This window comes from Apteryx mantelli, chromosome 2 (assembly GCF_036417845.1).
Source record: "Apteryx mantelli isolate bAptMan1 chromosome 2, bAptMan1.hap1, whole genome shotgun sequence".
In the NCBI taxonomy this organism is placed as follows: Eukaryota; Metazoa; Chordata; class Aves; order Apterygiformes; family Apterygidae; genus Apteryx; species Apteryx mantelli.
Window position 1 is genome coordinate 43167971 of NC_089979.1, and position 14472 is coordinate 43182442.

Here is a 14472-nt window from a genome sequence, read left to right on the forward strand (position 1 = left end):
AGGACTTCCTGAAGGACTTCCTTTTGCTTACTGTCCCAGACCCTCCTCTTGTTTCTGCTCCTGCCTGCACCACACTCCCTCTTCAGTTTATTATTTGCCATTTTGGTCAATTATCCCCTCTAATGCATACGTTTAGTCAATTCCTCATAGTCTTCTTGCCTCTTAACTGCTCAGATTTTCTTCTTGCTACCATCTGTCTTGTCCTAACATCCTCCTACTTTCTTATTATTTTTGCAGTACGCCCTCCTATTGGTTTCTCTTCCCCCTGCCTAGTATCTCCATGTTGTGTAAAGAAAGCGTCACTCCACAGGCCTGTAGCTGCCTTCCCAGCACACCTGCCTGATGTCCATATTCCATCAGAGCTGTCAGAGAATCATGGAAAACAGGCGGTATGGGATGCTCAGAGAACTTTCAGTCTATAATCTTGTCCTGAGTAAAAATATGTCACACCTGAAATTCTACACTTTCCTTCATCATGTATTTCAGAACCATTATCCCTACAATTAGAAAAATTTTCTTAATGCCTAACTTGGCCCTCAATTTTCATGCAGTTTAAGTCCATCTGTTTTACTTATCCCCTGTGAGTATAGAAAACAGCTTTCTAGAGCAGCTGTTTATGTACTGAAGATGGTTACTTCCCAGTATTCTACTCCCTTAATATTCCTATCTAACAAATTTCCCATTTCTTGTAAGTGTCGGATATTGTCCATTTTCTTCATATTTTTCTCTCCATGAACAATCTTTCCCCCTTCTCTTAACATGTCCAGATCCTTCTCTGCTTCTCCTTCCCTGCTTTTTTCCCTCTCCTTTTCCCCTTTCTCTCCCCCTCTTTTTCCCTCTCCCCTTCTGTTTTTAATTTCAACATGTCCACACTTTCTTGCCCCAAACCACTCTGTTGCAGTCCTTCTGACGATGCCCACTCTGCTGTATATCATGTGCCGGCTTGCTGTAATCAATGCCAGCAATGTATCCCCTTGGTATGGCAGGAATGCATGGAAGCCATCTATTGCACTGTAAATTTCCTTGGATTACTCTTTACATAATGTCTTTTTTAGCCCTAGCCCCTGTGAAATGCCGTTGATGCTCTTCTGTCTTCACTGTTTCCATGGTAGCAGAGCCCAGCCTTTTATGACTTTCTAATCAGTGGCCTAAACAAAATCTAGAACTGTCATAATTAAACTGTAAGAGAGTATACAATATTTTTGAAGACTGGGTGGTATCATATGATAAAAAGTACTTTGCAGTTAAAAATGGGTAAGTAATTAAGCACCATTATCTTAAATTATGACACTTACGGAGGTATACTGTGGAACATGTCCTGAATATAGCAGAACTGCAATGTTAAATACAGTTAATGACACTGTTCCAGAAGCACAGAACGTAATGGTTTAATTAACCCAGAGTTACTGCAGCCTGATTTCTAACTTTTTTTTTTCTCTTCCTTAAATGCACTTCTAGTTCAAGGATTTCAGCTGTGTGTCTTCGGAATCAGATCCGGATTTGGATTCTGACTGAGATTTCACACTTGGAGCCTGTACCTCTAATAGCTAATCCAAAATCCAGATCTAAATTCTTTCAACCTCTGTCATATTTGCAGGCCAGAATCAACATTTTAATTGGCCGAAGTTTTCAGTGTAATTCTTGATCCCCTTCCCCCCCTCCAAATGGCTTTGACTAGTAACTGAGAGGTGTTCACTAGCTGGAAAATGTTTCAACTTAGGTCATAAAGTGTAGACTAAGGACTTGAAATATAGGCACCCATTTTTAAAAATCTTGGCCAAGATCTGTCTTTTGGGGCCTAATATAGTATCTCTGCCAAGCTGCTTTTCAGTGAATTGTGCTATTTGTAAATTCAAGAAAGATGTGTATTTTCTTTCAAATTCATGTATTCACCTCAGATGAATGCAGGTATTATCATGGACTATCATACAAATTATTATTGTGAAATAGAAGATCTGCAATAATACTCTCTGATTATCCTCTACATTTTCTTCTAATTTGGATAAATCTGCAAAAATAGGAGAGGTCAAAACATATAGTTTAAAGCCTATAATTCCTTTCTTTTGCATTTATTGTTCCCTACTTAATTAACATTGAAGTCACTTCCTATAAAAGTAAAACCTAGCCCTTGTCTACATGTACATGTCTCAATTTTCATAGAGCTGCCTGATTAATCAGTATAAAACATGAAAGAAGACACATCAAAGCTCAGGTAAGCGAGCAAGAATGAATTTGAAGTGGATATATTTTATTCCCTCCGAAAATTCACGTTTGCATATTAAGTCCCAAATAATCATACTACATAGTCGCAACAAATCAAGTCTATCAAGAGGACTTCTTAGTCTTCTGTGCTGAAAATCAGCTTCAGGTCTATGTCCAGTCTTTTTCACAATATTAACATGGACATTTATAGTGAAGTTCATAACTCAGATGATTTCAGATTTTTTCCTCAAAGATGACAGTGTTATGTTTGTTACTACCAATTACATTAGAAATCTCTGGTACAGAGGTTTCAGACATTTTCTTTTCTCTTCAACTGAGTTTAAACACTGACAGTAAGTATACATTTGAAATTAGAATACAATTGCATAAAACAGCATCAATAGTGTGCAGAAAACTGGACTAAATGAAAATTGTGACATGACACATAATTCAATCTAAGAAAAACTGCAATAGAAAAAACTTTCATAGCCATACTGAGGTAAATCCATTGCTTAAACAAATGTGCCTGCTACAAAAACCATGAGTAACTGGTATAAGTGGCTAGAGTGTGGGGACAAGTATGTGTGTGCGAAAGGGGACTGAGTTGAAATTCCTAAGGTGGGTGGGTGGGAGATAAAAGAAAAAAAAGAAAAATAGTGAAAGCACAGAAAATACACAACCAGAACCATTCTATGGGTGATTAGGCTAATCCTGTTCTTTTCCATCACTAAGAAAAACATTCAAAACCTTCCTCTTGGAGAAATGGCACTCAATATACTGCCAGTTTCTACCTAAAATCACCAAGATAACCAGTCCCAAGTTATTGTGAAACACATCAACTGAAACAATGACATTTAGATTAAAAAAAAAAAAAGGGAATAAAAAAAGACCTGATTTCCACCCCCCCACACACCTCAAACAAAACAAATTCTCTTACAGGCTTCATTTTTTTGTTATTGGTTTTATGGGGGAGAGGGGTTGTTCAGCTATTACAGTGATGGCCACAACATACGCTGTTTAGATAGATGTAAGTTTTTACTTTTTCCTCCCCATCTAAATACCATCAACATTTTGGACAATTTCCCTAAAAATGTGGTGTATGGAAATTATATTTACCTCCTTTCTTTTACTATACATTAACAAATAAAGAGGTAAAAATGTCTTTCACTTTTACAGATCCTGCGACCAATTGAGATGGATACTGCAGATGGCTCAGTTACAGCATATTGGCATACACAGTTTTTTGCCCAGACTTAACATAATTTCTATTTTTCCCTGCTTCTTTGAATATTAAACCAGAGAACGAGGAAATAGTACATTTTAAAAGCTTACTTAATTTCCCTTCTTTCCCCTTCATTTGCTTTCTGTTTACTGAATTATATTCTTACAGGAGAACAGTATGTAGAACTGTCTCTGCTGACTAGATGATCCAAATGAGCTATGATTAAAACCATTAAGATATCATTCATAATCATATTCTATTAATGAGAAATAGTTAAGAATGTTACTATCTCAGTATGCAGTTGTAATGCTCCAGTGGCAACAGTGAATTTCTGCAGGCTTTTAATGTTGCATCCAGGTTGTTAGTCAGAATCATTTAACATATTTTAAACTATGCTTAATAGAGCTTTTAATGGAGATGTTATAGGTAACAAAAACTTGGGTAAATAAGTGTTTCAAGACTTGTAATCAAACACTTATAAAGAGACATTTAGTCCTTTCAAAGTTGGCACTCAATTGTAATAATTGTTTAAATATACTTGTGTATCTGAAAGGCAAGTTGCAATCATATATCATTGAATCCCTGCTTTCAAACTGAATCTTCCCTTCTTCTCATTTTGGAACACAAATTCATCAGATTCCACATTCTGTTCGTTCCTTACTTTTCTATTTGATGGGAAAGTAAAGTAAAAGACTATATATGCTAAAAACCCATGATAGCAGACCTTTTTTCAGACTTTGGCACCTCATCATCATTCATTTGCTGTTCTTCCCTGTACACTAAATATATATATACTGTTTAATCAGATAAATGGAATTGCCCAAGAAAGCAGATCTCAAATTGAAAGATGAGAACTCACTGCCTATTGGCATCTGTGGGCAAGCAAAAAGCTGCCCCTGGAGAAACTACCGTGGCTGGAAAACATTTTCCTTACACTGAAGTGGGGTAAAATTTTCCATGCTAGAGCAAATCTTCATGCAAGAAGTTGCATTGTGTGACCATGTTTTTTCTTTTCTTAGGCATAGCAGGTGCTTTCCCAGGTGAACCCATTTGTATGCTTCCAACTGAAGGAAATGTAAGCCACCGGTAAAAACATTTCAGAGGAATATGTCCACTTGCTTTCAGAAAACACAGAAAGATTGCTGTTTTTCTATGTAAATCTTCTGAGAATTATGAGCACTAGTAGGCAGGGAAAGATGTCATACTTAAATGATTATGAAAACTTTTTTTCTTCTATTTCTGGGTAAATCCTTGCTTGTTGCTTTTAAGATTTAAATATGCCTGAATACATTATCACATTCATAGAACTGAAGAAATACTTAAGTTAACTTTATATTCTTATATCTTCAAGTATGAAATTAATGTGGATCAAAAATGTCAGAGAAAAAGACGTGGCTCAGTGATCTCAATTTTAAATGTTCTGGCATTATAGCTATCTCCACTTATTATTCTTGAAAATTTATTTTTCTCTATTTGAACCGTCAAAAAAATTCTTTAGGGAATGGGTTATTGTGTAGAAACAAAAATTCTTAAAGTTAAGCTTCACACTGACAGAATTATTGAAAAATAACTACTCCTAAAAATATTAACACTACTTAAATATCAAATAGTAACTACTAGGAACACTTCTCTCCTTTCCAATTAAACATTAGGATTTTAGTACAGTTGGTTAGTAACCTGAACAGGAGTCACAGAAAATAAAATTCTAGACCGATTTACTAGCTCAGCAAATGTGGTGGCTTTACAACAGTTGTAGTGGTGAATTTTATCTGTGTAGAATATTGGCTCACAATCTTCATGTTAATTTTGAACCCATGATGACTTGAGAAGGAGGAAGGTCTATAAAAGTCGTTGATTCACTTACAAAAGCAGCTGTTCATGGACAAGCCACTTACTGACTGATTAAAAGAAGATTGATTAAACCACCCTTACTGTAGTGGCAGTATAATTTAAGACAATGTTTTTTTAAAGACACAAAAACCCTATATTAGAAGGGAAGATACATAAGAAAACTTTACATATATATTTTTTTTATACTTCTGTTGAACACAATAACTCATGGTGATTTAAAAGGGGTCAGCACTTCACTGATTCTCTTGGTTTCATTTCTCCTTTGTTGAATTTGGTAGAATTTTTTTTTTTTTCCATGGGGGAAAAATAAACTGGAAAAACTAGCCTGAAACTCTATTAATAACCAACTTATTTTTATTTGAGCAAATACAGTTGTGAAAACTGTACATTATACATTTTGGGTTCGAGAATTATAAATAGAGAAACTTATAGATAAAGAGTTCATTCTTTGACAGCAAGAAACTTTAAATAGACAAAATGACATTATTAAGTACATTGGCAGGCTTCATTGTGCTGTCCAAAATGTAGTGTACAGTATAACAACCAATTATAAATAGCCTTTCATGTAAAATACAGCTGTGCACATTTTAGAAAAATACCAACAATTTGTTTGAGCTTTGTTTTAAAAAAGCTTATAAATCATACATATTTATAAATGGTACTAACATGCTTACTTAAATTTATAAACATTTTCATAAGCTTTGTTACCCATTATTTCCAGAGCATAAAGTATTTTAAATAAACATTTAATAGGAATTAAATATGTCAGTTACAAAATTATCTCTCCACGTAAGGAGACAGGGGGTGATTTCAGTGTTGGTTGGAACATTTTGTCCATTATGTCAAGGCTTACACAGTAACTTTTAAAATTTTTTCTTAAATAAAAATTGCTTTCCTAAATTTAAAACACAAATTTAATTTTCTAAAAAATAAATATACAGGTTTTATTTTCATTTGCTCTCTTTCTGCTTTCTTCTTTATCCACACTGGTCAAAACACAGGATTCTCAACATACTTCTGTAAAAAACACCATGGTGTTACTGCCCTGCTTGGAGCTGTTTGGCTACACAATATTCAGTCCACACCTGTATTACTTTATTATGCTGCATCAAAAGATAGCTAATGTACTTATTAAGAATGTTGCCCATTAAACCATGCAAACACAAAGTTTACAAACAGGTTCAAAAACTATATTGTATGAAATATTTTCTAATAGAGAAAAAATAAACCATAATACAAGCCCTTTGCTTTTCATAGCTTTAAATTAAAATATTTACTTTCCAAATGATCACACCACATATATTTTAAGTAAATAAGCATGCTTTTGATTGATATAGGGTACAATAATTACAGTATAATGACACATAAAAGAAACATGATCACATCATCTTAACAAAGGGCTGTGAAACTACTTAAGACAAACTTTCCCAATGAAAAATTTTGAGGCTTTTTTAATGCTGAGGTAAATTTATAAATGGACTTTAAAGACACTGAAGGCATCAAATTGATAAACAATCACTTAACAGTTCTAAATGCTCTACCTGAATGTATTCAACACAAATCTAGTATTTTAAAATTACGATAATTTATTATGATCATTAGCTAGCTTAGCTGTCATTGGCATTGATTTGCACTCAGACAAGACTTTATTTTAACTTCTGGCAAAATACCTCAGTGCTGAAACATAGTATTTCAAATCACCAATTATCACAGCACCAGACTTCTGGAAAAAAAACCAAAAAAACCCCCCCAAACCCCCAACCAAACCCAACATGCAAACCCTGTATCTTGTCTTTCTTGGATTATTCTGATATTCCACTTCCTCTTTATAAAGTGCTGACACTGCCTTAAGATTCTTATTCTTTTATTACGAAAAATTTTGCTTGCTAATGGCACAAGCATTTGAGGGCTTTCTGGAAGATATTAACGACTTTAAATTTTGCAGTCATGGTGTATTACTTACTAAACCTTAAATTAAAAAGACTAGTGAGATTTAGGAAAATGAATTTAAGAATTATATCTTTGGATGAAAAACAGAGAGCAGTGATTTTATTTTCTGCTTCTGCTGTGAGGCAGAACCAGTAACTTTCTCCAGGTTGGCCTACATACTATGGTATGGCTATACATCAAATTTCATAAACAGCGAATGAACAGAATCATGCACAGGCAAATGAAATTCAATCTCCCCGAACACTGCAGGAGATGTTAAAAGCAGCAGGTAATGGAATAAGACTGGTGACTGATGCTGCTAACTATTTCTTCTAATGAGATAGGAGTGAACGCTGGAATCACTTCCACAGCAACAGAATCCTCTGACCACATTCCTCTGGCAGTCGCTTTCCCATCTCCCCACTAAAAACATCAGACGGTAAAATAGTAAGGCAGCTGTTAGCTTCCATCAACAAAAAGCGCAGCTCCAAACATTTCCAGTTTAGTCACACTCTGCTGGAACAGATGGAGAAGCCAACGCACTTCACTGGCGGGGCTGCTTCAGCAGATTACTCTGTGCGTTTTCCACCAGGGCTGCTTGCTTCAGCTTTCAGAGGACCCCAAAGCCACAAGCCAGCAGCAGAGAACTGAGCGGGCCCCTGGCTGAATTTTCCAAGTTTCATCTCTCTTGCGTCCCATCCTAATTGCAAGCCTCCTTCCCTGTGTCTGAGTATGACTGGTGCCATTTAAAAGGCGGATGACACAACTGCAGAGAACTGTGGGCTAACACCACTAGTTGTCATGACTTCACTGAAGGGTCAAAACAGTTACATAATTAAATAACTATGTTGAATCACATTCAGGCATAGCTAAAATTAAAGTAGGAAACATTAAAAGTATGCAAATAAATCTTTATAATTTGAGGTGGGGAGTCTTAAACTGAGGTGGATACAGTGATTTTATATGAAAACAAGACCTTTCTTACCTTTCCTAATTCCAATCAAGTTAGAAAATGGACAAAAAGAATGGCTAGACCAATATTCAACAGCATTACCAGAGCAATCATAACCGAGTTAGGGCCCTGAAAATGAAATAAAATGAAGATGTCAAAATTAATGCAATCCTCCACACAGCACACAACAATGAATAGGATCTGACCTTACCATCTTTACTATTTTCTGATCTTGCTCTGAAAGACTACATAAATATTAAAGATACAAATTCTGCTCCTGATAAACAAGAAACTTAGCCATTACTCTTTGTATGCCGGTGTGCTAAATAGCATCTCTGCAAAAAATGAACTGGATAAATAGAGGTGAGAGCATATTATTATGCTGTTCTTAATCACATTGAAATAAACTGTCTGATAAATACGACTGTACAAACAAATGAGAACAAACCATCAAGATAAAAACATTATCAGCTTAAACCAATTCATAACAAAAAACCTGAACTACTTTTAGAAAGCTGGAGGGATACTCCTCATCATTACATAGGTTCCTTCTCTGCTTCCACCACCTTTCAAAATAGAATAGGGGTTTTGCCTGACTGTATCTTGTATGCAACAGAATTGAAAACTGAATATGCAATTGTCAGTATTTTCACTGGAAAGCTCTCTTTTTGATATCCAGAGGGAAATAAGATATCTGATAGTTACACTTCTACATTAATATCCCCAGAAATGTTTCCATTAAACTTGTTTTGATTTACTTTGAAACTTGGTGGTGATAAATTCTTACCTTATAGACCTATTTAGTGGAGAAATGACTTCCTAGGTATAGCTAAACTTAGCTAGAAAACTAGCTCCTAATCATTACAGAATTTTTATTCTTTCTGTGAAGCCAGAGAACAAAGATTTTAATTTTTTAAGCCCTTTTGGAAATTTTTTTAACATGGATGCTTCCTGATGAATGACTTGAAATAATGCACTGAACCGATGGGAATTCTCAGTTCTTCAGTCCTCTTTTTAACATCTTTGATTTATTATGATATATTTCCACAGAGATTTGTATATGCTTCTATTTTGAAGTGCACGTTTACTGTAAGCTGAAAAGCAAAACTCCGTACTTAGGCAATACTTTCCTAAATCACAAAAAAATAACCACCAAAAATCTATGCTGAAAACTATATTCTGAGCTAGCTAAAGATGACTGGTTTCTGTAAGAAGGAATGTATTTTATTGGAAATTATACAATTTTTTTTCACTTTCTGCAAGAGGCATACCTTGTAAAAGTTCGTTATGCTTCATGGGATTGGTAATATTAGCTATATAATTACTGGAATGATAAGGTACAAGAACGTGCTATTATGAATTTGCTGCAGCAGTTTAACAGGGAAGCTACTGAAAGGTATTTGTGTCATTATTATATCACATGGTCTAACCCAAAAACAGTCTCACTAAACACTTTCTTCCAGAACACACCTTTACACAGCAGTTGAGAGGGTGGGCCAGATATGGACCACTAAGTTCTTGAATAAGTCTCAGAATATGTTCTGTCCAAGAGCAAGTCACAAAATATGCTCTGTCAAGCACTGCTTAAAGCTTGGGGGAGTCTAAACCCAATTGGTACCTCTATTTCAGGCCACAGAGTTTCCCTGGCACCTCTTCAGAGATATCTGTAAATATTCTGAGCAACTAGATGTCAAAGTTCAAAATATGAGCTTATCAGGATCCTACTCAAACTTTGACATAGTGGTAATGGTATTAGCAGCAACGTTTGCTTTTGTTTAGTGGCAGAATGTCTAAAATACTCACCAGGGAAATGAGGACGAAAGCTTCACGTCACCTTAGTCAGAGGGACTGTGAATGTCAATTCTCACTTACCAGTGCTATGTTTTAACCATCAGGTCACAGAAGTGAAGTGGAACCATGTTCCTTCCTTCCTACCGCATGCGAGCTGCTATGCACCAAGGGATATGAGGCACTTGGGGACAGAAACAGGCATACGAAAGAGAGCATGGCTCCGGGTATGGTTACATTTCTGACCACAGAACGGGAAGCAGCCTAGCTGTAGTAGTGCGTAACTCTAGGTTAATTTATTCTGTCTCTTTTTGCTACAGTCACAATTTTGCTAGTTTTAATACTTCTATGCTTTTCTATTGTGAAGGAAATCTAAATTCCCACCAACAAATTCAGAACTGATGATTCCCACCAACCGTATTTGAAAACTGTGAGATCTATGCATTATAAGCCATATCGGAAGACTTTGAGCAACAAACATGTCTTACTTGAAACAACAGGTAATTTGAGAATCTCTAAGGCTTTCAATCTTGGAATGTCAGCGTTAATACCCTTACAGTGTATTCCATTTAATCACTTTTTTTTTTGCAACCCCTCTGCCCAAAACTTGCATTATAAACATCAATAGTACATACATATTAATGTTACATATCTTTTAACAGGGAGGACAGTACTGTGATTAAAGTATTAATTTGAGCTCACAAGATCTGGATCCAGCATCTGTCTCTCATCCCCGTGTGACCAAAATCAGGTCAATAGATCCTTTATAGTTTAGCATCCTAGCTACAGATTTTACAATTATACTAGGCCAGGATTTGCAAGGAACTGTAAAGGAGATCAGTTCTTAATACTAATAAAATTCACCTGGATTTGGGTATCCAATGCCTTGTATCTTTGATAACATCCATGGAAATCAAGTTGGTTTACTCCTATTGAATGAAAATTTGGACCTAGTGGGAATTACTCCATAGAGTTCAGTGGAGCCAGGAACTTATTAATTATCTGAAATACATCCTAAACAGCATCCTGATAGCTGCGACACAGCTTTTGGCTGAATGGCAAATTGGGACTACAACTCAAACAACCCAAAGTAGAATTTTCTGATATACTAAAAAAGGATCAAACAATATTTGTAGAGCACATGGTTGTTATGCTATGATCCATTACCTATTCTGTAGACACCTATGAAATGAACATTTAATGCTTTAAGACAAATTACCATAAATAAGACTTTAGTGTCCTGCAAGGGCTTAAAATAGCAAAAGCCAAATTTAGCCCGAACAGTCCAAGAGTGACTAGAACAGGTGCAATAAAAAGCTGTAGCAGAAAAACTCTAGTCTAGAAAACTGCCCTTCCAACTTCCAGTAAGCCAACCCCTTATGTAGCTAAAATATAAACATATAATTAGCTTTTAATTTTGGGAGGGAATAAAGTTATTTCCTAAAATGTCGTGCCAGGAAATATGATGACTAGTCTTATAATCCCCTTGCATTAAGAATGTTCATTAAGTTTAGCATAAAGTTCTTGCCCAGAAGTTTTGCAGGACCAGGCTAATATTGATCTATTTTTCTAACATCATGGTAATTATATCCCACACTAACTGGATGTTAAGTGAGCAAAGAGATGATAGTAGAAGCATATTAGATAATATTCAGCACAATGCAGTGGTTTTAGACACAGGTAGAAAACAGGCTAAACATTCTGTGCGGCTTAATGCTTGACCTGCAAAAAACCCCTGACGATATAATATAACACCAGTGCCTGTGCAGTACCTGACCTAGGGCAAGACACAAAGCAGACAAATTAAATGTGTATTCATGAACATACACTACAACATTATTTTTTCAGCTGCGATTCAATCCTGCTTTTTACTCTAATCCAAGATAACCTCAAATTACCTCCCAGTCATGGTGAGCTAGGAACATGCAAGTTGATAGTGGGGCCAGAGGCTGGTAACAAGCAACTAGAAACAGTACTGGTTTGTGCTAAGTGTCTCTGTGCATTCCTTATACTGCAGTAAATATGAGATAATTTGAAGATGCCTAATGCTGAGTGAAAAAAGGATGATTTATCTCACATTCACTAGGGTAACTGCCTACATGCAAATAGCTATTTTGGAGCAGCTGACAAACAGTGACTTTGTCATGCTGCCTTTATGCATGTTTTCACCTTCATAAAACCATGACAGGGTCCTACGGGTCTTTCTTATGAACACTGAAATGATTCTAAACTTTTGATTTTTGAACAGTTGTTTGTGTATGCATGATAGCAAATAAGCACATAGAGAAATACATTTATACATTTTATGTGCAGTGTAGGCTTAAGTATTTGCTAACGCTCTTCAAGTATAATGACAGAAATAGGGATACTTAGAGAATGAATACTCTTCCTATTACTAACTTATTGTGTGGACATTTTTCAGTTACATTCTTACAGATGTAGAAGATTTACAGAAAATATGAAACCTCAATTTTATTACTATAATAACTGTTGAAGACTTCTCCCAAATTAAAGTTGTTCAAAGTTTCTAATCCAAATTCAAGTAATATGGGTATGTTTCATTCAGATGTGAGAAATAGTTTTGATTTAGATACATGGAAGAAAGAACTAAAAATAATATGTCCTGTATCTGTTTTCTTAATGTATTCTCACTGGAAATCAGCAAAAACACAGCACAATTTTATACAGCAGTTTCAGATAATCTAATGAAACGCTCAATAAATGTTATATATCAATTTTTTCATTCCAAAACCCACGTTCTCTTACTCTCTTTTCATGCTTTTTCCTAACAAATATATTTTTAAACCTCTATGAAAGATGTCAGACAGATTTACTTTCAAAACTACAACAAAATTATTTGTCAGGATGAATATAAAGCAATTAAAATTAGTGACTAAAATAATATAATTCCCTAATATAGCTCTAGAATTCTGAAGTCTCATAACACTCGGTACTGTTTGAGATAAAGAAAAATATACTAAACGGATTTCTCTTCAGTAATTGTGCAGTCTGAACTTAGTCACTGGGTAACTCCATCTTACTATTGACCTCAGTCCAGGAGCATTTCAGAACACATTACTGTTTTTCTGAATTTGAAAGGTGATACTGAAAACTAAAAAGAATAATCTCCAGGCAGTGTTAACGGTCATTCTGTACTAAGTCTTTGGCTCTGTGTGCTAGGCCAGTAGGCTACTCCTTAATGCTTTAATCACTTTAGGATTTTGAATATGTAAGCATGTAGGAAATTTATTCTATCAGACAAATATACAGACATCTAGGGAAAATATATTTGAAAAAAAAAAATCATACATCTACATATCTCTTAAAACGCCCTTATAGTAAGACTGAGTTTCTAAGCTCTAACTTCCTTCCTTTCTGATGTGCTGATAAAACGAGAATGCAATTAGTGTGCTCCAAAGGAAGCACAGGGACAGTTCCCAGATGACCTGTAATATTAATAAACTAGCAGTAGCTGATGTACAGTATCTTATTACTCTTCCACCTTCCCTGATAACAGGCTACAAGCTCATGGTCCTTATCCTCCTATAAAAACTGATGTTACATTTAATTGATCTCACTATAACAACTTCAAACAAGACTTTTAACCTGAAGTTGTCCAGCCTTAACTTTCAGTTGCTAGTTCTTCTTATACGTTTGCCAGTTAGCTTGGGAAACTATTTTATCAAGTGTACTTACAGAATGTAATTTAATGTGTCAAACAGATTTTGTGCATTGAACCTCTCTTGAATCTGAAGATATGTTCTAATCCTTCTTGTGGCTCTTTGTGGGACTTAGCCACTTGTTAGCCACTCTCAGTGGCTAACACATGTTGTTTGGAACTTTTTATACCTCTTTATTTTTAAATTTTTATTAATAAAGCCTGGTATCAGTTGTTCAACTGTTTTACCTGAGATCAGTGCTAGTGGGATCAGTGCTAGCTGGATTTCATTAACTGGGTCATCTTTTTGTTCCATCTAAACAATAACACATTATTATTTTTCTACCGGAGTACCAAAACTGTTTCAGAGAAACAATGCTTATTAAAAAAAGAAACATTATCAAATTATCTAGACCTCCTGATTTGCTAGAGGTTAACTTTAGGATCTACAACTAACATTTTCCTGAGTTTCTCTTGGCCTGGAAGTAATTTTGACATCATCAGACATTCTGAATTCAGTACCTGGCTTTTTTTCTAACATGGAAGAGGAATGCTTATTAGTTGTTTTTCCTTTTTTGCATAACTATTGATAATTCTGACATTTCTAAGTAATAATGAGATTCAGATTCACAGTGATTTCCTTCTCTATTTCCTGACAAAAAAGGAAACCATTTTTTCCCCGTTACTGTAACAACTTAACATTCTTAGAAGCAAGTATTTTAAACAGTATATATTTTGATGCAAAATCACTTGCTTTCAAAGCCTAAGTTTAACACAGAGAAATAAGAAAATGAAAATAGGGGAACGTCTGGACTGGGTCAGATCAAAGGCCAGTGCCCTGCCTCCAGCAGGAGTCAAATGTAGACATTC

General features: G+C 35.3%; 1 protein-coding gene across 2 annotated transcripts in view; it reads right to left on the reverse strand.

The window, feature by feature from the left end:
* Window positions 1-5611: 5611 nt before the first annotated feature.
* JPH1 (junctophilin 1) overlaps window positions 5612-14472 on the reverse strand; it is a 90376-nt gene continuing 81515 nt past the window's right edge. The window contains exons 5-6 of one of the 2 annotated variants that reach the window (XM_013942868.2): window positions 8190-8285; window positions 5612-6292 (exon numbers count right to left, since the gene is read on the reverse strand). In XM_013942868.2, coding sequence (XP_013798322.2) covers window positions 8205-8285 — 81 coding nt within the window. In that variant the 3' untranslated portion in view covers window positions 5612-6292; window positions 8190-8204. Of the gene's footprint in view, window positions 8015-8189; window positions 8286-14472 lie in introns of both variants that reach the window. The other variant, XM_013942869.2, reaches the window with a different exon arrangement.